This window comes from Chelonoidis abingdonii, chromosome 3 (assembly GCF_003597395.2).
Source record: "Chelonoidis abingdonii isolate Lonesome George chromosome 3, CheloAbing_2.0, whole genome shotgun sequence".
Taxonomy (NCBI): domain Eukaryota; kingdom Metazoa; phylum Chordata; order Testudines; family Testudinidae; genus Chelonoidis; species Chelonoidis abingdonii.
Genome location: NC_133771.1, coordinates 119,052,112 through 119,078,131, shown reverse-complemented (window position 1 = coordinate 119,078,131; position 26,020 = coordinate 119,052,112). Strand labels below are relative to the sequence as shown.

The window sequence follows — 26,020 nt, the reverse complement described above, 5'->3', positions numbered from 1 at the left end:
TACATACAATAAATATATTGTTTGCCGTGTTGTAGTCATATTGGTCCCAGGCTATGAGACAGACAAGGTGGGTGAGGTAATCTCTGTTATTGGACCAACTTCTGTTGGTCAGAGAAACAAGCTTTTGAGCTTCGCAGAGCTGTTCTTCAGATCTGTGAAATGTAATCAAGTAGCTGTGACATGCTAATAACCTTTCCTACACCGGAGGAAGAGCTCTGTGGAGCTTGAAATCTTATCCCCTCTTTCACCAACAGAAGTTGGTCCAATAAAAGAGATTACATCACCCACCTTGTCTCTCTCAAATATATTTGTCATATGATAGAGAGGACAGGGATCAATTAGTCTTTATTTAAGAGGACAGAATGAAGAGTAATAATAGGTTTATGATGGGGCATAATTTTTTCTGGAAAAACTATTGGGAAAATCTCTGTGACAACAAAAACAGGCTGTGAAAGTGAATCACCATCAGAAGCAATATGCGAGGTTAGACTAGACAGGGATGATTTCAGAAAATAAAAGCCACGTTGATTGGCCCTGTGGAAGGCCAGATGCTCACCTGGTATAGTTTGACATAGCTCCATTAAAGACAATGGGCCAAGCCAATTTATACCAACTGAGGACTTAGTACCAGCCATTACTATATTCTGATGCAATAATGAAATAAATATTTCCCAAACCTCAATACTGATTCCTTAATGTATCAATGACAAAACCTCTACCAATTTCTTACTCCTGGAAATAATTAGTAGTTTTGTAAAATGAGAAAGAAAACAGCCCATTAAACCACTGTTACACATAACCCACCTGAACTTGGACACCTCTCTCAAAACAACCCTTTAACTTGCTCTGTGTCTGGGTCAAGGTCAATGTCATAGAAGCAAGGCCTTGTAGGAAGTCCTGGCATGGTGCTCATCTGTGGGGACAATAAAATAAAGTTACACTCCTGCAACTGTAAGCGGATAATCACACTGTGCACATATACCTTTGATGAAGTGAAAGGCTAGATTGTTATTCATGGACTCAACAACTACAGCTGCAATTTTTTTTAAAATGTCAAACCATCTGCTACTTCAATTTATTTTTTAAATCTGAGCCTATGAGAGACAGGAAAGGGGAAAAAATAAAGACTGTTACAGTGTTTAAGGTTGTAAACTAGGAAGACACAAGAGTGACTTTCTTCACAAAATGCAGACACACAGTCGATTTCTTTGTGCCTCTGAGTATTTATCCATTTAAAGTTAGTCTTTACACCTTCATGACTATGGATATTTAATTAACACCAAGAGTGAACTGAGATGATTAAAATAAATTATGGGTGATTCCTATTTCATCATTTAGGAGTTCCCAGCTCTTGGGCTCCATGCATTTTTCCTGAGAGTTCCCAACACCAAGAAGTTATAGAGCCTGCAGTGAGCGCTACAATGCACTAAAGCAGTAACAGTTCTGGCAGAAGATCCAATCCCTGTATGTTGGCTGAAATATAAAGCCACAAAAGCCTGATTAGTTCTAATTACGCATAATTAAGGCCCTGCTCCAGGACTGCACTTCAGCATATGCTTAACTTTAAATAATGGGAGTAGTCTCACATATTGCCTACTTCTAGCTTCACCTGGATTACTTATGCTACTATTATTTATTATCTGTATAGCAGTAGCACCTTTCAAAAATTGCTAAGTGACTTAGGAGCCCATTTTCATAAGTGTTATAGGCAGTTAGGAACTCTACATCTCATCATGCTTCTCAATTGCTTTTGAAAATAGGACTTAGGCTCCTAAATCACTTAAACACTTTTGAGAATTATAATCCCTATCAGAACATGCAACAAAGTAATGGCCCTTGCCCCAAGGAGCTTACAATCTAACTAAGGCTACATCTACACTATGAGTTTGGGGTGCGATTCCCAGCTTGTGCAGACATACTCACTCTGAACTGGTGCACTAAGAACTGTGCCAAGGTGCACAGGCTATCTGTCCTGATTACAAACCCGCCCACACCCTTGGGCACATACTCAGTGTGGCTAGAGCATGCTGCTGCCTGTGCTACCCTGGCTACACTATTATTTTCAGACAAGAGCTAGCAGAAGTATATATGTGGGAGCTGGGAATCACACACTTGGCTTGTAGTGGAGACATAGCCTATATGTGCTTAAAGGTAAGCATGTGCTCAAGCGTTGAGCCTATTTGCATCAAAATTTTATTAAAAACAAATAAGATCTATGGACTTTTGAGGACCAGGATCTCAGCCAGGATAAATCAGCACAGGTCCACTAAAGCCAGTGTTCAGTCTGGCCCTGAGGGTCTCTCCTTTACATCAATTTATGTATCTGCTAGGGAAATGACATTTTCTCTGGCCACAGTGAGAGCTGCACCATGCTGATGGGTCTCTGAAAAGGAAAACATATGCTTGCTATTTTAGCCCCAAATTTAATGGCCCCTCTCTGACTGGAGTTGTTTCTAGTTCTCTATAAATCAACCTGTTTTAATGTATGTACAATGATCTAGTTAGCATTACCCACTGCTTTTACACTGCAACTATGCTCTGAAATCTACTTTAGTGTTACTATTACAATAGTGGAAAAGAAACAACAAGATCACTTAAAACTCCCTCACAGAAACTTAAATACTCATGTATATTATATAAAGTAACTCCACTTCCCCTTTTTGCGTTAATCCAAGGGGGAAAGGAGTTCAGTTTACATGGATTAGTGATATATTCTGTCTTCTTCTAATCTAGACCAATTGCTGATGGGAAAAAAAACTTCAGACATTACATTTCCTTCCCCCCCCCCTCCCCCAATAGTTTCAATTCAGTCATTTGTGATTTTTTATTACATTACAGGGATATGAAACCCTGCTAGTTTGCATTAAACAGAGACTCTCACTCAAAACACAGCATTGTGTAATTATATATGTACAGTAACTCCTCACTTAAAGTCGATCCAGTTAACGTTGTTTCACTGTTACATTGCCGATCAACTAGGGAACGTGCTCGTTTAAAGTTGTGCAGTGCTCCCCTCTAATGTCGTGTGGCAGCCGCCTGCTTTGTCCACTGCTTGCAGGAAAAGCAGCCCATTGCTGGTGGGGGCTTGGAACCAGGGTGGACCAGCAGCCCCCCATCAGCTCCCCGCTACCCTAAGTTCCCTGTGCTGCAGCCCTCCAGCAGGCTATCAATTGCCAGGCAGTTCAGCTGTCCCTCCCCCTACTGCCATGTGCTGCTCTTGCCCTCTGCCTTGGAGCTGCTCCCCTAGCCTCCAGCCTGCTGTGCAGGGGGAAAGGAGGAGGGCTAATGTCAGGGTGTCCCCCTCCCCCCTGCTCCTGCACCCCACTTACCCCTTCTTCTCCACATAGAGCAGGGTGGGGACGAAGAGAGACAGAGAGCGCCTGGGGCAGCAGCAGCTGTCTCAACTTCCTGATCCACTTAAAAAGACAATACACTTAAGAGTGGGTAGGCTTACTGAAAGGGACAGTGTGCATTTCTCTCTCTCCCCCCCACACAAGGTGTGTGTCTGTTTCTGTCTGCTATGTTGTCTCCCCTCCCCTCCATTCCCACTGTCTTGTAGAATGAGAGGCTACATTAACAATGTGTTAACCCTTGAGGGCTCAGCTGAGTGTTAGTTCATCATTTAGCACAGTGGTTCTCAAACTGGGGGTTGGGACCCATCAGAAGGTCATGAAGTTATTACATGAGGGGTCACAAGCTGTCAGCCTCCACCCCAAGCCCTGCTTTGCCTCCAGCATTTATAATGGTGTTAAATATATAAAAAAGTATTTTTAATTTAGGGTGGGGGTGGCACTCAGAGGCTTGCTATGTGAAAGGGGTCACCAGTACAAAAGTTTGAGAACCACTGATTTAGCAGCAAGACATTCCCTGGGAAATATCCCACCCTCTAACTTCACCACCTCAACCAAGCTTCACAATCATCATAGCTGTGAACAGTATTAAATTGTTTAAAATGTATATAGTGTGTATATCTATAGAATATATAGTTTTTTGTCTGGTGAAAAAAATTTCCCTGGAACCTAACCCCCTCCCCCTATTTACATTAATTCTTGTGGGGAAATTGGATTCACTTAACATCGTTTCGCTTAAAGTTGCATTTTTCAGGAACATAACTACAACATTAAGTGAGGAGTTACTGTATTATGTTGGCTTGGCTTCTTGAGGAATGTTGACACTGCAATCTCAGGCATGACTGCAGTGCTGATAGATGTACTGACACTAGCTTTACCTGTGCTAGCACAGCCAAAAATAAAAGTGTAGACATAGCAGGACAGACTTCAGTGTGGACTAGCAATGCAACTATGAATCTAGCTCTCTGGTTCAGCCCTTGCTACCACATTGACACTGCTGTTTTTAGCCATGCTAGAATGGGTTATGTCTATCCATGCTGCAATCACTCCTCAGGCTGCAGCACAGACATACTCTGGGCTAAAATCTGGGATATTGTCTTTTCTCTGGGGACCATATCTTGCAATTGCAGGGGATGCACTAATTGGGATAGCAGGTTTTTTCCCATTGTGACTTCTCAAACTGAAGGACTTACCTCAATATGAAATTGCCTTAATAAAATTTACAACATTACATATATATACACATCCCCTGAGACTTTGGTTTCTGGCTGTATTGGAGATAGCTTTGCTATAACCCAGAGAAAGTGAGCTCCCAAGTTCCCTATAACTTGTAAAGTAGATCTACAGATATGTACATCCAAACACATGGACAGTCTTCATTCACTCTATATAAACATCACATCCTAACAGAAATAACATTCTTAAAATCACCAATTCTAAATTAAAGTCAAAGATTTTTTTAATTAGTTAATACCGTGGGCCAGATTCTCTCCTCGTATAAATCACTCAGAGGCCACTAAAGTCAATGGAGTGATGCTGATTTACACCAGTTGAGGATCAGTCGCTGTGCTTCTAATTCCTTGCAGAGTGATACCCAATATGATTTTCATTAATGGATGACAAACATTTAAATTTTCTGAAGCGTGAATTCCAAACACTTTAATATTAATGCAGGGGGCTTTAACTCTTCTGACACAGAGGAATGAAGTGAACACAAGGGAGTGATTTCAACTGTATTAAAATCTCTGCTGCATAAAAAAGTATATTTTATCTAAATCACAGTAAAGAAAACATCTTCTATCTCAGTGTATCACAGAGTAATACTGACATGCCTTGTGAGTTTCACCATTGCCCACAATTCTGAATAGCAATGGTGAACCTGAGTAGATTCTCTGCTGTTGCCAGTTGTATGCACAAATGTAACACAGGACAGAATTTGGTCCTTTATCTTTACTACAGGGTCACAAAGGAGGAGACAGCTGGATGGTTTATGGGATTAATACTGACTGATCCCCTCACTAGTGCTCCACTACTTTATAAAAATTAAAAAGAAATGACAGAAAGAAGGTTGGTCAGTAGATTGCAAAGCAGGTACAATAGGTTTGACAGGCTTACTTTCTGCATGGCTGCATATTCTGAAGCAAAGCTCCCTCCCTTCCCCTGCTTTCTACCTTATCCCAAAAGAGAACAGGGTGGGATTAGTGTTTGTGAGTTTATAGACTGATCCCAAACCCAGCAGGTGGAACTTAGAAGCCCTCCAGAGGTAGTGGGAGCCTGGATCTTGATATACAGAGGGTCTTGTTAATCTGCCACTGGTTGCTACACATGCTGTACCCTGCTCAGTGGATAAATAAAAGACTTCAGTCTCCAAGCCTTGTTCACCGTAAATAAGCACTAAATTGACACCAGTATTTTAAAAGTAAAAAATAGAAGCAAATAATGGGCTTTGAAAGAGCAAATTCTCCTATGAAAAGAAATCACTTGGGTAATTAGCCAGTCTTCAGCAGGGAAAATGCACTGAAACAGCAAATAAGAACTTCACATAGTGTCTTTCAAGCACACCAGATCCTGATGTGTCTCACAGTTTACACATCATATATACTACACAGGGATCACGTCACCCATCATTGATATTCAGTGACCTCTACAATGTAATGTGGCTGCTAAGTAACACCACACAGCAAGGCTACAAAAAACAGGTTGGGGTAAGTAGCCGTGAATGAGAACGTTATCCAAATGAAACTACAGGTGGAATTTAGGTAGGCAGAATAAAACTACCCAAACTAGAATCTAATGGCTATCACACCTTCTCTTGCCAAAACTGCAATGGAACTTCAATAACCACGCATGGTATGGACTTCAAGTTTAAACTCTTCATTCAATATATCTAAATGTTTTCTCCATCCAAGAAATCTCATCTACCAAGAATCCACACAGCTTTTAAACATCTGCTAAGAAATGCAACAAGGGAATTGGGGGCAAGTTTGTAGGAACTTACTTGGATTAATAATTTCCAATACGATATTTGCAATTCTCTACAAACCCCTGAAAGTTTTCTTGTAACTCTGCACTACAGCCAATAATCCTTTAGAAAGATTTTGTGATAGGTGCAACACTTGTGTTGATGGCTACACTATTATGTGCATGTAGTTATAGTATTACATAAACAATGCGGTTTGGAGGAAAAAGCAATATGCTTTAAATATAAAAGTTATTGTGGGGATTATGTTAATAATTATACTTCTTGGAAACCAACACTGGCAAAAGCAAAGCATGATTTTAGCTGAAAAAGGTCTAATACAACTGCTATCTGTCTTACGTATTTATGACATCGGAGTTTCAAAAAGGTAGGATACTTACGATTCCTTACAAGAGCAGGGTGTCAGTTATTCTTAAGGAAGCTTCATTAAGGCTGTTCTCAGAAACCTTGCTAATATTGAGCTACATCTAATTTTCCTTTTCAGGGAAGAGTGGTGAAAGTAAGTTGTGGTAGTAGCACTCTGGTAGTTTTTGCAAACCTCCGGTCCCCTCAATCCCAGTCAACCATGTTTTAGGTTTTGGTATTGGACAGAAAATGCTCTGGTTGAGATTAATGATTAATTCTTAGTGATCACAGAAGATAAAAGGTAGGATTTTCAAAAGCCCTCAGCATTAGCCTAACTCTGCTATCACTGAAATCAAGGGGAGATTTACCATTGATTCCCAGAGTGTCTTTTGCTGATTGTTATGGATGTGACAGCAGCCTTTGATATCATTAACCGCCAGGTATTGCTGAGATGCCTACAATCCTTAGAAGAGTCAGACTAACTCAGGCTACATGGCCTCTGTTCCTTTCCTCAAGAGAGGTCCCAGAGAGAAACTTTGGGCTGGTCTACACTACGGGGTAAAATCGATTTTAGATATGCAATTTCAGCTACGTGAATAACGTAGCTGAAGTCGAATATCTCAAATCGATTTACTCACCCGTCCTCACCGCGCGGGATCGATGTCCGCGGCTCGCCATGTCAATTCTGGAACTCCGTTGGGGTTGGTGGAGTTCCGGAATCGATATAAGCGCACTCAGGGATCGATATATCCTGTCTAGATTAGACGCGATATATCGATCCCCGAGCAATCGATTTTAACGCGCCGATACGGTGCGTAGTCTAGACATAGCCTTTGAACAATTGCTTGTGGCACTTCTGGAATTGAATCCCACTGTCCGCTAGTGAAAGTAACATTTTCAGCTATTTAATTCTTATAGTAGTTACGTATGTGTGCTTGCTGGATATGTCCACTACAGATAATTTGTTATATTTGTAACAGATTTTATTCTTGCAATAATGTCTCAGAAAATTTAATCAACACATTAAATTATTGTTGACATACAGATCTCTATAGAGGATACACGAATTTCTTGCCAAGAACTGGTTAGAGGTTTTTTTTTTTTTTTTAATCAGTTTTTAAAAGACTTATTCGATAAAGAGGAATTTATTTGCTGACTTCCTTGGGTGCATATTATTCAATTAATATAATTGATCTAAATAGCTATTGTATATACAGGACTTGGCTTTGCTGTAGCTGTGAAGTTCAAAGACAGTCAATGACAATATAGGAAAAAGGATGAGCCATTTCTGATTCTGTTTTTCTCCATATTACTGGTACTTCACTTTTGCTCAGCTTGCTGTCACACGTCCTATACTATATGCTAAATAACACATATCAAAATCTCAGTCCACCTGCATTTTAGGCATTTCTAAAGTGCTTATTGCTACAACAGTTAGGCACTCTTCTGACAAATAGAAGACATTTGGTGTTGTAAATTCTGACTTGCCTACAGGTAAACTGATCTTCTGAAGTCACAGAGAAATGTGTTGGAGTTAATGTGGCTACATGAGTGAGTAAATGTTCTCCACTTACCCACTTCCCAGCTTGACCCCTGTGCAAAAGGCCAGACAGAAGTCTCACCTAAATGCTAATCTGAAGCCGTAGGTGATGCATAAGGCCTAGGCACAGGGATGACTTTCACCCCAACGTGAATTACAGTTGACAATCAGGCTCTGAGATTCTGTTAACCAGATTTGTCAAGGTTTCCCGACAGGAACTATTTTGCCTAGCTTCTTTTTATTATACAGCTGCCTATCAGTGCTTAACGTAATCTGCCTCTTATTTCCAATACATAAACAAATAAAATTAAAAGTCCTTATAGGAACTGACAATGCCTTGGCCATATTAGCACAATGGTATGATTTTAAAAATAGATGGTTTGAGTTCTACAAGCAATTCATGTTTAGTGACTTTCAGATACAGTTCAACATCTGTCTGCTTTACAAGCATGGGAAGATCTGTAAATTAGAGGAAAAAACCAGAAGATTATGCATCTCAGATAAAGAGTTGAAACCAAAAGAACACAGAATATGAAAAATCTTTGAAGAACTCAGTCAGGGAATTTCTCCTTGTTACGGTTTATGGAGTAATGCTGCTCCCACTGTGGAATCTGAGTTATTCACATTATCTAATTGTGTCCTGTCATAAATAGATAGCTAAGGGTTAATGTTTCTTTTACCTGTAAAGGGTTAACAAAGGGAACCAAACACCTGACCAGAGGACCAATCAGGAAACTGGATTTTTCAAAGTCAGGGAGGGAATTTTTTTGGGTCTGGTCTTTTGTCTATCTCTCAGCCTATGAGAAGTTTCTTTCTATCTCTAATTTCTGTTTCCAAATATATAAGTACAGTTGAAAAACAATATGGTTTTTTATTGTGTTTTGGTTGTATTTACATGTGTGTAGCTTGCTGAATGTTTCAAATTGGATATTCTTTTGAATAAGGTTGTTTATTCATTTTATCTTTTAAGAATTGATTCCTGTATTATTGTCATCTTGATACAGAGAGATATTGATGGTACTTATAATTTACTTTATTAAGAATATGTATAAAATGTTTCTCTATCTGGGCTAGGCTATCGCGCGCAAGGGGGAGGGGAATTCCTTTGGTGTTAGATCTGGAGAGGTAAGTCTCTGCAGCCAATTCAGGAATTGGTGGAGGGGAAGAGAGAGATCTTGGTCTGTATATCCTTGATTGGGGTTTTGTTCTTTGTGGAAATTAGATGGACGCGCTGCTTCGTTTCCGGTACTATGGTGCATGTAAAGTGTTAGCGATCACAGTACTCACCAGGTTAAGCCCAGAGAGGAAAGTCTGGTGGGAGAGGTAGAGGCGGGGTAAGGGAAGGTGGGTTATTTCCGGTTTGCGCCGGGTATGAGATCTCCGGGCTTCTGGGGTCTTTTGGAGAAGGTCCCTCAGGGAAGGTTTTGGGGAGACCAGAGGGGGCCAAAACCCTTGAATTTTTGGATGGTGGCAGCGAGATCAAAGCTAAGCTGGTAATTAAGCTTGGAAGGGTTCATGCTAGGCACCCAGATTTTTGGACGCTAAGGTCCAGATTTGGGAGTTAGGCTTATGATATGTCCTTTTGCTAATTAAACAATCTGAGACAATTCTGAATCCCTTGAAACTCTGAAAGTGTACAGACAGCAGATGATGTTTCTCAAGGGAACATGGCAGACTTATAACTTGGCATAGTTTATCAATAAAATCCTAAAAGGGAGGATTGTATATTCTCTACCCTCTCAACTAAAATCAAAAGAAGAGAAAAACTCCATTTATGAAGATCACTGCATGCATGCAGGCCTTATATTTAACTTGGTTTTAATATTACACAAATATACAGGGGCAGCTCCTAAACCAGTGGTACTCAAACTTTTCCTGTCACACACCCCCTTACCATGGAATCTGTCCATCCCTCCCCCCATTACTGCATAGTTGGCTCATCAGAGGAGCTTGGGTTGCAGGCAGAGCTGGAGGCTAAACTGGGCATGGAGGAACAGCTGGGGCTAGAGGCAGAGCTGGCCTGGGGCTGGAGAGGGAATGAGGACAGAGCTGGGCTGCGGGTGGAGCAGAGCTGCGGCTGGGGCTGGAACTAAGCTGGGGTCAGAGTGGGGCTGGGTGGTGCTACCATGAGGGCTAGACCAAGCCCTGCTGCACTCACCCCTGAACGTTCCTCTATGACCCCTAGAGTGGGTGCACCCTACAGTTTGGAAACCACTGTCTGAAACTGATGTAAAGGAACTATGATTATTTACACCAGATGAGAATCTGGCCAACAATTTTCTTTGCTTGAATTACTCACAATCTTAATACCTGTGGAGCTAAAGAGACCTTGTTGGCCAGAAGCAATCATGTAGGTCCCTGATACTGCAAACTCTTACACAGGTTCTTAATCTTAAGCATGGGAGTAATCTCACCAACATCCATCAGACTTGTACATCAACACAGGTCAGTTTACAGAATCGAGGCCCTATAAACTTCAATAGTAGCTCACCTTTTTCAATAAGAAAGTAAAATAGCATAAAAGTGAAAGCAGAATGAGAGTGAGAGTAATTAAAAGAAGAAGAAAAGCAATATTTAATGCAAAGAAATACAGCTGATATGGCTGGCTTGAAACAACAGAGGAAATATATACCTGCTAACGGAATGGTGTAGAGCTACCCCCAAAACAGAATTAGCTCTCTGAAGTGACCTTCAACCTGCCTCTTAGAAAAAAACAGAACAAACCCTCAGAGTGGAAAAACATATGGATAATGCAGGCAAGTTGGGGCTTTCTTGGAAAAGAATCAACGGTTTTAAAAAAGCCTAATAAATTAGACTTAGAAATTACACTATTTCTCAAAAAAGCTATTGTACTAACTAAATATTTTAAAAATATAATTTCAGCATGTTTCAGTGCCTCAAAACAAATACATGGTTTATGAAAGTTGCTCAGCAACAATTTTTAGTCAGTGCTTAAAAGTTCAATTATAAGGTTTTATGAAAATCTGTCCAAACCTGGTAATATTCAGACAATAAAATGAAGTTCACGTTTCTTTTCTTGCACTCAGAAGCCTCACAAAATACACATAAAATGTTAATTCCTCCCAAAAGGACAAAATAATGCTTATAAAGAAGATCTGCAACTTTAATCAATTCTATTGTCTGCAAAGAAGAACTCTGCTTCACTGGCATGTTGCCTGATTTTAGGCACTGACTACCCCTTATATCAGTTTTTCCATTGATTTTTTTCTGTGATGGCATGTTTGTGATGTGCTGGAGTTGCTCTGCCTCAAGGAAGTATTGATAATCTCTGGCAATAAAAGAGACACACATTCCTTGTCTGCTTTCACCATCCAGCTGGAGTTTAAGATATTGGTTACACTACAGAAAGCCCTAAATGGCCTGGGACCAGCCTACTTGAATGATCACCCCTTTCTCCCAACTGCATATTGTCACAGTTCCAGACAGTAGATCGCTTGAACTGGATTGCTCTTATACAAAAGAGAGGAGGTGACTGGCAGGGCTCTAGGACTCTGGAATTTGGTCCTCTTTGGTCCAAAATAGTCCAGCTTTTGGTGACCTTTTGGGAACACCGCAAAAGACATCTGTTTCACCGGGCTTTTGGAGAAGGCTTAGGGTATGCTTCCTAGATGATGGAAGGGCAAAAAGGTTTTTTAGGTATATGGCTGGGCAAGTTCCTGTTAAATTTTAACATGGTTGAGATTTAAATGTTATTGTTAGTGAGTGTGTTAGAGAAATTGCTGCCATGTATGTGATGCACAAATATATTTTACTCTTTGAGGGAGATTCGCCCAACTCACCTGTGAGTTATATTCATACACTTCACTTATTTATTTATGTACTTATTTTTCTTGAAATAAAAGATGCGCCCATCCAAGCCACCATGTTCTGTAAGTGGAATAACTCTAGCATTTTCATCTCTGAAGATACAAAAGTACATCTGAAGCTGGAGATAATTCGCCCCCTAATCACAGTACAATACCAACCTTTTAGGTTTTACTTGAAAAATAATCACCTATTCTGAGATTGTGTGGGTCAAGTGTTCAGATGCAGCTTCCAAATTTGCATGTCTACTTTGGGGACACACAATTCTCATAGTCACTTGTCCTAATATTATTATATATCCACAGTATCCACAATATTCTTGGATGCTTTACAAATAATACAGAAACGTTGCCTGTCCTGAAGAGCTAACAGTCAAGGACAAACAATGCAACAAGTGAGAGCTGCAAACAGTAGGTAAAGAAATATGAGGATGAGAAAACTAGGGTTACAAATCTGAGGTGACTTGTTCCAAAGTATGCTCCAAATCCCCCTTCAAGTATAACATGTTCCATTACCCAACCCCCACATCCTCCCTCATCAGGCAATCAGCCTGACTCCAGACAGCAACTCTGGATAGAGAGCATCTATACCTCCCATGAATGAACATCCTTTTCCTTCTACTTCACTTCTAATAGCAGAGCCTCCACAGGCTGTTTCCATTCCTGACAACCTGCCTGCTGACCAGAAAATGCTGATAAATTCTCTCAGGAAGAACTAGTCCATTGGAGGTGGCAGGAAAGGGGGTCCTATTTCATATGGCTTCAGGGAGCATGGGTATCACTGATGCTTGGTGGGCTTGGGATATTGTCCCTCAATTATCTGGTGACCAGGACCAAATGTCAAACAACAGGTTCATTGACATCACAGGAATCCAGAAGTTGACAAGATAGAATTAGGTAACAGTTTTCAAATACATAAAAGGTTGTTACAAGGAGGAAGGAGAAAAATTGTTTTGAGGATAGGATAAGAGGCAATGGGCTTAAATTACAGGAAGTGTGGTTTAGATTAGACATTAGAAAAAAATTCTTGCCAGGGTGGTTAAGCACTGGATTAAATTTCCTAGGGAGGTTGTGGAATCTCCGTCATTGGACAAACACCTCTCAGGACTGGTGTAGATAACACTTAGTCCTGCCTTGAGTGCAGGGGACTGGACTAGAAGACCTCTCAAGGTCCCTTCCAGTTCTATGATTCTATGTTCTATGTAACTCCTCTCTCCCCTGCTGGTATCCAGGTTCCGTAGAAAGAAGTGTTTTAGGGTGGAACTATCCCCCGAGCCCTGCAAGTGCAGCATCTCCAAACTAATTTTCTCTGCATTTATTGAAACCTGTACATTTCACACCCACTGTTTTCCCGCAAGGGCCAGCCATCTATAAATCAGGCATCATGGGGGAAAGTCCAATTCGGCACTCTGCTGCCCTATTGTGGCATTTTGGTTAAAAGCCTCTTCTTTTCACATGGAATTTCAGTTGATTGCTGCTGACAGATTGACACCACTGCTGAAAATGTGAAACTACTATAAGTCTTAGAAGATGAAGGAAAATAGTAGCAGGTAATTGCATAAATCAGACGCAATGTGTGCTCAGTACTCAGCAAATTTCACTCCTTCCAATTACTGATGCCTTGGGAAAATGGCCAGGTTCACCTAGGGTGACCAGATATCCCAATTTTATAGGGACAGTCCCGATTTTGGGGGCTTTTTCTTATATAGGCTCCTATTACCCTCCAACCCCATCCCAATTTTTCACATTTGCTCTCTGTTCACCCTAGGTTCACCTGCCCCTAACGGACTCCAAATTTCAGCATTGAAAAACCTCAAGAAGAATGCAAAATTTTACTGAATAGAAAAATATGTAACTGTTGATAAAGTGACTCCCTCAGGAATACTTAACCAGATCCACCAGCCTCTGAACAGATGCAGAGTTTTCTGAAGTCTGAGGGTATAACATACTGTAAAAAAAATGAGCTAGTTCTGTACAATGTCAACCTATAGGTTACCCAGAGAGGGGATATGGCAGAGGACCAGCTTGCTATTTTTTTTTTTTTTTTTAAACACCGTCACGTTCCATTTTTAATCTTGACAATAGGTTGATTACATGGTCTCATAATTTAACTTCTAAAAGTACTTAAAAAGAGCTAATGGCCATCTATTAATTACCCAAAGGGTTGCAGTCTTTCGGAAAATATCTTAAATGAGAGGTCTTCATGAGGAGGGGGAGAGGGAATTGAGTTCTTCATGTTAATTTCATTTCAGCAGACATTACCTAGCTTTCAGGACATTGGAATAATAAAATCCAGGATGCAGATTTCACAGAACAGCTTGATTTCTCTGTCTTTGTCATTATTTATTTCTCATGAATGGTGCCTAACTGAAAGCTCCAGAGACTGAAATGTTTCTTTTAAGAACAGGTGCACTGCAGACAGCAACAGCACAAACTTCACCATGACTGCAATATCAGTGTGCCTCCGCCTTGACCAGGGGGATCAGCTCTAGACATCAGAGACTAGTTAAGTCTCCACATCCATGTGGTTTAGTGATGTGAACATCTATCCATTAGGAACTGCATTGACACCACCAATTTATTTTACATAAGCCATGAACAGCCACCAGATGGTAACAATTTTAAGTCACTAGTTGCCTGGACTAACAGTTTAGAGGTATTTTTTCCTCTTCCTTTCCTCTTAACAAAATAGTAAAGGTAACTGAAATAAGACCCTTGTTACTCTATAAGTGAAGTTAACGGAAAATACACACATACAAACAGTCACTGATTTTAAATGTGGACAGGGAGATTGCTTATTGAAAAACAAGAGTTTTGTTTGCCTCATCTTTGTCATCTAGGCAAACTGTGGTTATTGCATCACTGATCAGAAACACAGGACTGGAAGGGAACTGCTGGGTCCCAGAGTCCGGTTCTCTGCTTTGTAGACAACCTTGCCATATACTACCATTCAGACATTTATCAAGCCCCATATTAGTCAGATTACCCGCCCCCACAAATCCTACGGGGAGGCTGTGACTAGGAACTTCTAATTTCCAGCCTAAATTTATTCATAACCAGTTTCTTCCCATTTGTTCTCATACCAACATTGTCCTTTAGCTTAAACAGCTCTTCTCCCTCCCTTGTGTTTACCCCCCGATGTATTTATAGAGGGGAATTGTTTTTCTCTCTCTGTCTTCATTCTGCTTGACTAAACAAGTCAAGCTCTTCCAGTCTCTTCTCATTAGACAGGCCTTTCATTCCTTCATCATCCTAGCAGACCATATTTGCACCTGTTCCAGTCTGAATTCACTTTTCCTGAACATGGGTGACCAGAATTGTACAAGTATTCCACATGAAGTCTCTTACCGGTGCCTTGTAAAATAGCATTCATACTTCTTTCTCTCTACTGGAAATGCACCACCTGATACATCCTGGAATTGCATTTGCCTTTTTTGGTGCTGACATGCCATACCACATTGGCGGCTCATACTCATCCTGTAATCAAGTAATAAATACACCCAGGTTTCTCTCTTCCTCTGTTATCTCCAACTGATGAGACTTCTGCTTTACAGCAGAATTTGTTTGTTATTAGTTCCTAAGTGCATGACTGTGCCCTTTGTACTATTACATTTCATCCCACTTCTATTATTCCAGTCGTCAAGGTCATCCCATTCTTCCTGGGTAAAATTCCAATGATCCTCTGTATTGATGATGCCTTCCAACTTGTGTCACCAGCAAATTTCATTATTCACTCCTACTTTTCATGCCAAGGCCATTGATGAAAATATTAAATAAAATCAATCCCAAGACTGATCCCCGAGGAACTCCAATAGTAATCTCCTTCCAGCAGGAAGTTCTCCTTTCAGTATATCCATTGTCATCTCTCTCTTAGCCACTTCCTTACCCACTTTACAATTCTCATACTAATCCCCATCTTCCGCAGCTTAATTTCGTATGTCGTACTATCCCAAATACTTTATTGAAGTCCGGATAGATTAAATCTACCACATTTCCAGTTATCTTATAAAATAAACAATGGATCCCATATCTAAAGAAGTGGAAATACTGTCTTTTCACCCCCACTAAAAAAATCAAACTTTTCCATAGTTACAACATATTTAAACTTTATTTTATTTTTAGTCCTGGGTCAATAATAAAGATTTAATACTCTGGGCCATCCAACATGGCGTTCTGTGTCTGGGCTACATATCATGCCCCAAGCTAAGTACCTTTTCTAAAAACTAATTTTCTCCACTTTTCCCATGACTTGTAAGCTTTACATCAGCTCATTCTTAACTGAGACGATCCAGAAAAGAATCAATTTGTCTGGACATATGAACAGTAAACTGTTGATTTCTCAGACTCAGTGAACTGGATTCCCTAACTGGTATTCTCCTAAGTGTATCACAGAACTGATAACTCTGTTGAATGTCAAGTTCTGCTATATCCCTTATACCAGTCCAGACTGTACAGCAATTCCCACTGACAAGTAGGTAGAAATATAGAAACAAACTATAGTTCTGCTGAATGTCAACTTTGCAGGGTAACTTCTGTGTTTTGTTTCCATGGGATATCATCTTTGATACAATATGTAATCAGTAAGTGTTTTCTTTCTCTCTCCCTCAAAAAAAAAAAAAAGCTTTTTAAAATCTATATTAATTTTTTTAAAGTAGTCAGACATTATTTATATTGTGATAGCACTGAAAGGCCCTAAATCAGGATTGGGTTCAATTGTGCTGGGTGCTGTATGAAGGCATGGTCCCTGTCATGAAGCACTTAGAATTGAATTAAAAACAAGGCGCAAGTGACTGTGACAAAATAGGAGAGAAGAGGAGAAAGAGGATGATGGTACTGGTAGTAAGTTTATGGGGTTGCACAGACTTGCACTGGGCAACAGTTAATGGTTCCAAATCATATGCAATATTTTATTATTATTTGAACAAAGATCAAATATTAGTTGGCTGATTTCCTGTAGGAGCCATGGCAAAAGTGAGACCAGAAGGTGAGGAGGGAGTAGTTCCATGAGTAAAGGACAACTGGTTGTGGGACAACTAAGTAAGGGATGGTTGAGACTAGCAACTGCTGAAATGTAGAGAGCAGCAAGGACAAATAAGTGGGGAGTGGGTGTGTGGGCAGAGTCCTGAAGGATCCTGAAGTTGCAGACCAGAAATTTGAAATTGCAGTGGAAAATGTGGGTCCAATGAAGATATTTGTGGGCTTGCATGTGATATAGTCAGCATGATAGGAAAAGTGGAAGATCTTAGCAGCTGCTAAGCTACTTAATGGAGGAGGAGGATTGGGAGTTGAATCAAGGAGACTGGTGAGGGGGTTACAGGAATAAAGACACAAGATGAGGAGGCCCTAGGCAAAAGATTATTTGAGTGAATAGAGAAAAAGGTCACTGTTTAGAAAAGTTATAATGGATAAAAGCAGAAGGAATTAGACTGGGCGTGGGTGATAAGGAGAATGGTGGTGTTAACAACAGAGAATATTGAAGGTTTTGGAGAAAGTTGTCATAGGAGGAGGGGACCAAGGACAGATCTTTATAATGTATTAAAAAATGGATCCCCTTATTTTGGAGAGTCTTATGCTTACACCACTGTGGGTACTACACGGAGAGACCTGTAACATAGATGTCGAAGGAATAGAAGAGATCTCCATATATAAGATTCAGAATTAGCAGCTTTTTTTCTTTTTAAACTCTGGATAAACTCTGACTCATGTTTTTGGCTTTATTCCTGCATTCTAATTAAGAGTGAAATATCACGATGTTTAATGACTGCAGTCTATTGAGTAGGCATATCTACATGCCTGCTACATTGAGTGATGAGTCTTGCCTGATTTCTGATACATGAGCATGGAGATGAAAATGAAGCTATGAAAATGAGTAGTGTTTAAGGTAGAAACTTATTCATACCACTATTTAAAAGGTTTTCAAATAAAGACTTTCGCAATTTCTATTAGTGGATGACCAGCTTACTTTTACAGCCATTTTTAAACAGCTGCAATAAATCTACACCCTGACACTGTCAAAGTATTAATAATTTCCCCTCTGTGCCTGATAAATGTGGTAAGATTGCAGAAAAACTGCAGGCTGTCTTGTAGCTAGTGCCTATTTATCTACTTAGTACAAAACAAATATGTCCCTTTCTTACCCCATTAAGGAACGACAATCTTCCCTTTTGATGTCAACTCTAAATATGGCTGAAATTTAGAGTTTCTACATAGCCTTATTGGGAGTTTGAATTGCCAGATGGGAATCAAGTTAATGGTCCAAAGGGCAGACAGCTAATGCATTAACAGAATCACACTCTCTGGAAATTTCCTGAATAGAAATAATGGATTCAAGAAGACAAGAAAAGAAAAAACATTTTAGAAATGATAAGTGTGTTTAATTCCCTCATCACTACAATATTCATATCAAAAGTTTTTTTAAAAAGAGAGACACTAAAATAAATATTCTTATTTGCTTAACACACGCACACATGCCATGGCTGCTGTGGAAAACACAAAGTGCCATTAGATATACTTAATTTTTGGACAACAAAATTTTTTTACAGTATTCTTAATACTACAACTGTGCATTTATAAATAGGCTTGGCAGAATTCAATTAAAAAAGTTTAAGCTTTATAACCATTAAAAGAAATTGTCAATAGCAGAGGTTAAAATATACAAAAGTAAATATCCTTAAATCAAACTGTAATAAGTTCTCAAGTGGATTTTTCTTACTTTGTGTATCTGTCCATGCTGATTATTGTTGATGGACATTTTTTTGTGTTGGTTTGTGTGTGTACAGAAATATCAATGTTCATCGACATTTACTGATAAAAATCTAATCCTTCCAAGCCTACAGATTTTCATTTTTAAAGCACTTTACAAACATGAAATAATTAATCCTCAATACACCTGAAGCACATGTAAATAGAATCCCCATTTTACCAATGGGAAAAACGAGACAGGAGTCAGTTTCATGGCTGAGAATAGAATTTAGGCGGCTTCCTGTCCTGGGTTCATACCATTAGAATTTGCTATCTATTATGTCAGAGAAGTCCCCTTCCATGAAAAATGCCTTCTATTATATGATGAAAGCAAACAGAGTTCATTCTATGAAGTCTTCATATCATAATTCATCAGTAAAGAAATCCTCTCAGAATCCTTGCACCTTGAAATGAAGTACAATGCTTGAACCTCTGCTATAATTCACTTTTTAAACTACTGTTCATATTATATAAAATAAGAGGACTATATTTTCCTGTAAAGAACCAAAGAATGTTGTTTAAACAGTATTGTTAAATCAACATTTGGAAACACTCATTTTTGTATTTGTCTGGGGTGTCAAGTGTTTTAATCCAAACTACAGAAAAGTGATAAGATAACACAGTTCACTCAACACTGGTATGTAAGGGTTTAATGTTAAAAGGAGGAAAACGAGTGTTTTCTGGATATTTATGACCACTTCTGCAAGCTCTAAGTCTCCATTTTGCGAGGACAGGCATTCTTATGTTACATTCATATGTAAAAAGAACAAGAGTACTGGTGGCACCTTAGAGACTAAAATTTATTTGAGCATAAGCTTAAGTGGACTACAGCCCACTTCATCGGATGCATGCAGTGGAAAATACAGTAAGAAGAGATAGATACAGAGAACATAAAACAATGGGTGTTACCATACACACACTAATGAGAGCGATCAGTTAAGATGAGCTATTACCAGCAGGAGAGAAAAACTTTTTGTAGTGGTAACCAAAATGGTCCATTTGCAGCAGTTGACAGGAAGGAGTTAGGAACAGTGTGTGTGTGGGGAAATAAACATGAGGAAATAGTTTTACTTTGTGTAATGTAATGACCCATCGACTCCTAGTCTTTATTCAAGCCTAATTTAATGGTGTCCATTCTGCAAGTTAATTCCAACTCAGCAGTCTCTCACTGGAGTCTGTTTTTGAGGTTTTTTGTTTTAATATTGCGACTTTTAGGTCTGTAATCGAATGACCAGTGACCAAAAAGTTGCAATATTACAATAAAAAAACTTCAAAAACAGACTCCAAGGAGAGACTGCTGAGTTGGAATGAATTCGCAGAATGGACACCATTAAATTAGGCTTGAATAAAGACTGGGAGTGGATGGGTCATTACACAAAGTAAAACTATTTCCACATGTTTATTTCCCCCCCTCTACCATTCCTCACACCTTCTTGTCAACTGCTGTCAAAATGGACCATTTTGATTACCACTACAAAATTTTTTTTTCTCTTCTGCTAGTAATAGCTCACCTTAACTGATCACTCTCGTTAGAGTGCGTATGGTAACACCTATTGTTTCATGTTCTGTGTGCACGCGCGTGTGTATTTTTTATATATATATACACACACACACACACACACTTACACACACACCTTCCTACTGTATTTTCCACTGCATGCATCCGATGAAGTGGGATGTAGCCCACGAAAGCTTATGGTCAAATACATTTGTTAGTCTCTAAGGTGCCACAAGTACTCCAGTTCTTTTTGCAGATACAGACTAACACGGCTGCTACTCTGAAACGATTCATATGTAACAGAACAATGATGCAGTAGGAACTTCTCCACCCTCTCTTTGATGATGACATATTTTGCATATTCTCTTAATGTTTTAAGCCTTGACATGGCTTAAAGTAAATCCAGCATAAATCATAAAATGTTATTAGCTTGCAGTTAATCTGATAATATGGGAATTAAAATAGGGTTAAAATAAAATATCTACAATGCTAAGCTAAACAAACTAATAAATAAAACCGTAAGCTGTTATTTATCCTTATGTCACAGCCTCTGGCTCCACTTAATCAAAACAAGCAAGTTTGTAATAAACTTTCAGCTTTGGCAAACAAATAATTTATAACTTCACTGCTTAGCCATAGGCATAACAGAAACACAACAAGCCAGAAACCATCTAAAGTTCAACTTGCCTCTCCTTACTCCCCTTTTTGTGACCTTGGTGAATGAAAGCTTCCCATAATGGCACATTCTCAATTAATAGGTTGCTCAAGAGTTTAAGTAATTTTGCAGCATGTTTAAGCAGAGTGATGCCATCAATCGACTAAGCATTTTCCCACAGAAGCCAGCCAAGAAAGTCTACAGCATTTTCAAATACACACTCTCCATATGTATTAGCGAGTATCCATGTTCATAGCTAAACATCATTCCAAATCATCAGGATTCTTGTGTATTACTCTCCTCATATATGTATTTTTAGCTGAGGGGGTCTTTTTGCTTTATACTTGATTTTCACCCTATTTACTTCTCTTCCACTGCACATTATTTAAATGTTAAACAAGTGTAAAGTTACTGAACTTTAAGAGTCCTGGAGACTAAGATTTTACATTTACAGAAAAAGTGAATAAAAATATCACTTCACGGATATCGAGAGGTTCTCCACACTGTTCTACAAATGTACCTCAATCTTTTATCTGAAGAAAATAGCTGTACAGTGGTAGGGCAGTTAATTTCCACACGTACTCACTCCTCTCCTTCTTTTTTAAGACTGCTAATAAGGGTGACAATTTTGGTGGTGTTTTTGGTAACAAAGATGGCTATTGACTGGAAACTAGACTGAAATAATCAACAGTTCACACAGGGTCACTAGGCAGACTATGAATTATAACGTTTAGCCATTAATCACTGGCAGTGATCCAATCAGTGATATAATTGTAAAGGTTTTTTGCTCCTTTTCCTTGCTTTCTAGATGTATGGCGCATACGGGCATTGCATATGGGTAGAAAACTAGGATAATATGGTTTAGCTAAGAAGAACTGTTAATTTTAGATCAGCTAAAAACACAAGATAATAGGAACTGCCAGAATTGATCAGGCCAAGGTCCATCTAGTCCCGTATCTTGTCTCCAGATGCTGGAGACAGAGGTGTAAGAACACCAGCAGTAGGTAGATGTGTGATAAGCAGCCCCCTACATAGGCTTCATCCTGGTCTTCAATACTTAGCAGATTGGCTGAAGCTCTACAGCAAGAAGTTTAATAATCCTTCCACAATTTGTTGTTAATTATAACTCTGGATAGTCTTGATACTCATATAAATGTCCAATCTCTTTTAAAATCTTAAATTCTTGGCCTGAATGACTTCCTGTGTTAACAAGTTCCATAGTTTAATTGCTTGATGTGAGAAGAAGTATTTCCTTTATTGGGAGGGGGGAAGGGGCAGTGTTTAGTGGAGGAACATGGGCAGCTGCTAACCTCCCTTAACACACCAAAGAAATATTTTAATAAAACAAAACACTAGTTTCCACAAAGTAAGAAGAAGGAGGCTTGAGGTGGCTCCCAAATGCAATTTCATGTATAATAAAGGCTGTGAAGTCCACAAGACAGAAGCTTATTTCCACACAAATTCAGTGATATTTACAAATCCTTGGTCCGCTTAATATTTTCAAACATTACATACAGACTAATACATCAGGAGTCCTAAGAGTGCTGCTGCATTATGGATTGCAACGTGACAGATTGGTTTGAGTTATTAGTTCAACTACTTGGCTAATTGATAACTGTGCTGTAGCAGTAGTGATCCTGACATTTTTCAGCTAGCAACAGGAGAAGCCTCCACTGTATGTATGGTCCCAGAGAGGGAGATGACTGTGTCTGGAGGAAAGAAGACAAGAGAGGGACATTGGGCTGCTGGGGTAACCTGATAACTCAGCAACAAATTTTTAAAAATAAACAAAGAAAGACAAAATAGTTGAATCACTGAACAATATGAACATATTGCCATACTGATTTGAGAGTCACAACAGAGTAGAAACCAGCTACCACAGGTTAACTTGAAGTGAAAAATTTATTTAACCGTTGAAGCTATGTACAGGAGCATGTACAATATCGTATTTATATTGGTGTTAATAACAGCAGGTACTAAAGTTGAACATAATAGTAAAGAGATAACCCAAACATTATTAAATTATTACCAATATTGTCACAAAAACACTTTTACTTTTAAAAAACAGTTTCTGGTCACCTAGCTATTGATTCAATTTTCCTAGAGGAAGAGAGAGCACTATGAAAACTCATTGAACTGAGTTTTTTAGATTTTATAAACTCCAAGATACAGTGTGGCTGCATATGCTTAAAGGGTATATTGTATAAGCCTAAAGAATACTGTACCTTTAAAGTTTTTTTCTTTTAGATAATACTACTTTGCTGCTTTAGTTATTAAACAGCTTTTGGATTCCAATAGTGCAGCTGAAGTGACTCTGATATTATGTAATTAAAGATCTTTTGTTTTTGTGTATGTATCTTCTGGGATTAGTGGAGAAGGGAGATTAGGGGACTGGCACAGTTTGAAAAACAGGACAGGGTCAGAAAGTCAGTTTGGAAAGCAGATGGTTTTATAATTGAATCTGCAGATGGACACCGAGCAAAGGGAAGGTGGCATGCGGAAGCTAGCATGTACTTAGATCCATTTATTCTCATTAAAGCTACTATTTTAAAAAGGACTTTTAGTCTAGAGAGAACTTTCACAAATATAGCCCTGGGATTCAAGTGATATGGGCTGTGCTGTGTGACATCTCTATGTCTCACTGTTCCTCTTTATAAAAATAGAATTGTTAATACTTACCCACCTCATACAGATACTGTGAGGCTTAAAGACGCTGCTAAGTAGGATTCCCCAGTAGGGAAGAATCTTGTGTTGGTGTGAAGTGGGTGCAGGTAAAACCAACCCCCTCTGGAGATCCTCCCACAGAGAAGGAAGTGCATCGGGGCTAGTGCATGATGTGTGGGGTACATTTTTCAAAAGCTCCCAAGTGCCATGGGACTTAAGACTTTTGGATTCTTTTTCCACCTCTACCACTAACTCACTGTACAACCTTGACCAAGTCACTAAGGGTATGTCTACATTGCAATTAAACACCTGAGGCTGGTGCATGTCAGCTGACTTGGGCTTGTGGGGCTCAGGCTACAGGGCTGTTTAATTGTGGTGTAGACATTCAGGCTCAGGCTGATTCTGGGACCGCATTAGGTCCAAGGGCTCAGGCTCCAGTCTGAGACTGAATGTTTATGTGGCAATCAAACAGCCCCTTAGCCTCAGTCTCATGAGCCTGAAAAGCTGAGATGGGCCAGACACAGCTGTTTACTTGCAGTGTAGACATAACCTGTGGGTATATTTTCAAAAGCACTTAAAGTCTCACTGGATGGAAACAGAAACCAGGAGTCCTGACTTCTTGTCCCTTGTCCTAACTACAGTTCCTTCAAAGAGTACATTTGTATTTTTATTTAATTCTTGCTGAATTCAGTCCTTTCAGTAAATATAAAAATTGGACATACAAATGACAAATTATTGTGAAACCTACAATCAAATTATAGTATAAAAAAGAAAACTAAATACCCTACATTCTTGCACGTTAAGATAAAAACAACCATTAAGTCTCACACTAACCTCTCATCATGTATGATACTGGAAGTGTGCCCAGCTGACAGCTCTTTATTCTTCCTAACCCTCCCTTAACGTTTGGGAATTTAAGAATTCCACTCACTTGAATGTCAAAAAATAGTGGCATACGATTGCAATTTCTCACGTGGAAAGACACAAGAAATGGTCAACATTATTTCTGCCTACTATGATGAATAGGAAGAATATTTAGCAGTAAGACAATCCTATAAAAATGTTCACAGTAAATCTCTTTTCCATCTGGGAATAGTAATGTGACTGGTCACAACTTATTCAAGGGGTAAAATATGAAGCTAAATTTTCTTCAACAGTATTTAGGTCTGGCTCAAGGTCAAGAGGAGATCCATGGTGGTATCAAATCAGGGGCCATTAAATCCTTCAAAAGATCAATTATTTTATCCACTTTAAGCCTTGTTTCTGTCAATGAATCCCTGAAAACTGGTGTCCCAGAGGTCACTGGGCATGCAGGTACCTAGTATCAGTATTGTACATACCTTAAAATATTTTCTGCTTTGTGCCTCTTTTCTACTGTATATGGGAATAATGTTGAAAGCCCTATAGGATAAAAACATTTTAAGATAGCCATGGCTGTCATATCTGTAGAGAGAATTTGGAATAAGGATTTAATGAAATGGTCCATTTGACATAAATAGTCTGAGGAAAACAGAGTCACCATCCTTTTCAAAAATGAGGTTTTGAGCATATCAAATGTTCTTCAGTGATCCCTACAGCTGCATGGTACCTGCACATGGAGTTTTTCTGGAATAACTATTCTGTGTTAAAGTCATACCCTACTTTATTCTGAAGTAATGTTAGTGTGCAGACAAAGCCAGAAACTCAATCTCTCTCTTGTTTTACATAAGGAACAAGGTGAAAATGTGAGTTAATTTACTCAGTTTTGCAAAGTCCTTTGAGGAGTTTTGGGATTTAAAAAGGCACTTAAATTATTTGAAACTGCTATTTCCTTTTAAAATGGCTGGCACACCCACCTGCAGGTCAGTACTCAAGAACTTCCTTCAATTTCATTTATAATACTGGCATCTGAGGGCTGGGAATCAAGCTCCAGTAACTTTCTGAGCACGAGGAGGTATACAATTATGGACAAAAGTTATGAGACCAAGTATCTCATACAGCTTAGCAGTAGTAGCAGACTAGATGGGTTTTATAAGATGTGTCCATTTTGCATCCCCATCAAAACAAAACAGTTTGTGAGCTTGTCTGTACCCTTAGACTTCACTTCTCAATGTTGTGGCATACAGAAAAGGGAAATAAATACTGTACCACAAATGAGCTACCAATCTACTGCTTTTAATCAGAGTTTCTCTTTTTACTCTTGAATGACTTAAGTTCAACTAATAAAATATAGAATTGTGTCCCCCGTGCTTGCCCTTGTTCAGTCTCACCACTGGAATGCTAACCTGTAATTACCCCATGAGAAACCAGTTGGTACGCTGGAATGGTAAGTTATGTTATGTTGAATCTTTCTCCTGAAATGACGACCAAAGGTATTAGAATGATTTTTATTTCCTTTTTTGATCACATTTCTGGGAGACAGGAGCTAACCAGCACCCTTTGGA

The 26,020-nt window shown here is 39.2% G+C and overlaps 1 protein-coding gene across 8 annotated transcripts in view; it reads right to left on the bottom strand.

Moving 5' to 3' along the window:
* The window catches only part of MTHFD1L (methylenetetrahydrofolate dehydrogenase (NADP+ dependent) 1 like), a 289,126-nt gene that overhangs the window by 30,268 nt on the left and 232,838 nt on the right, over positions 1–26,020 (bottom strand). For 4 of the 8 annotated variants that reach the window (XM_075064045.1, XM_032782448.2, XM_032782451.2 and 1 more), the window contains one exon: positions 805–913. The exons of 2 other annotated variants lie outside the window; for them this stretch is intronic. In XM_075064045.1, the coding sequence (XP_074920146.1) occupies positions 824–913 (90 nt within the window). In that variant the 3' untranslated portion in view covers positions 805–823. Of the gene's footprint in view, positions 1–118; positions 914–26,020 lie in introns of those variants that run through there. 2 more of the 8 variants (XR_012655563.1, XR_004373966.2) reach the window with 2 other exon arrangements.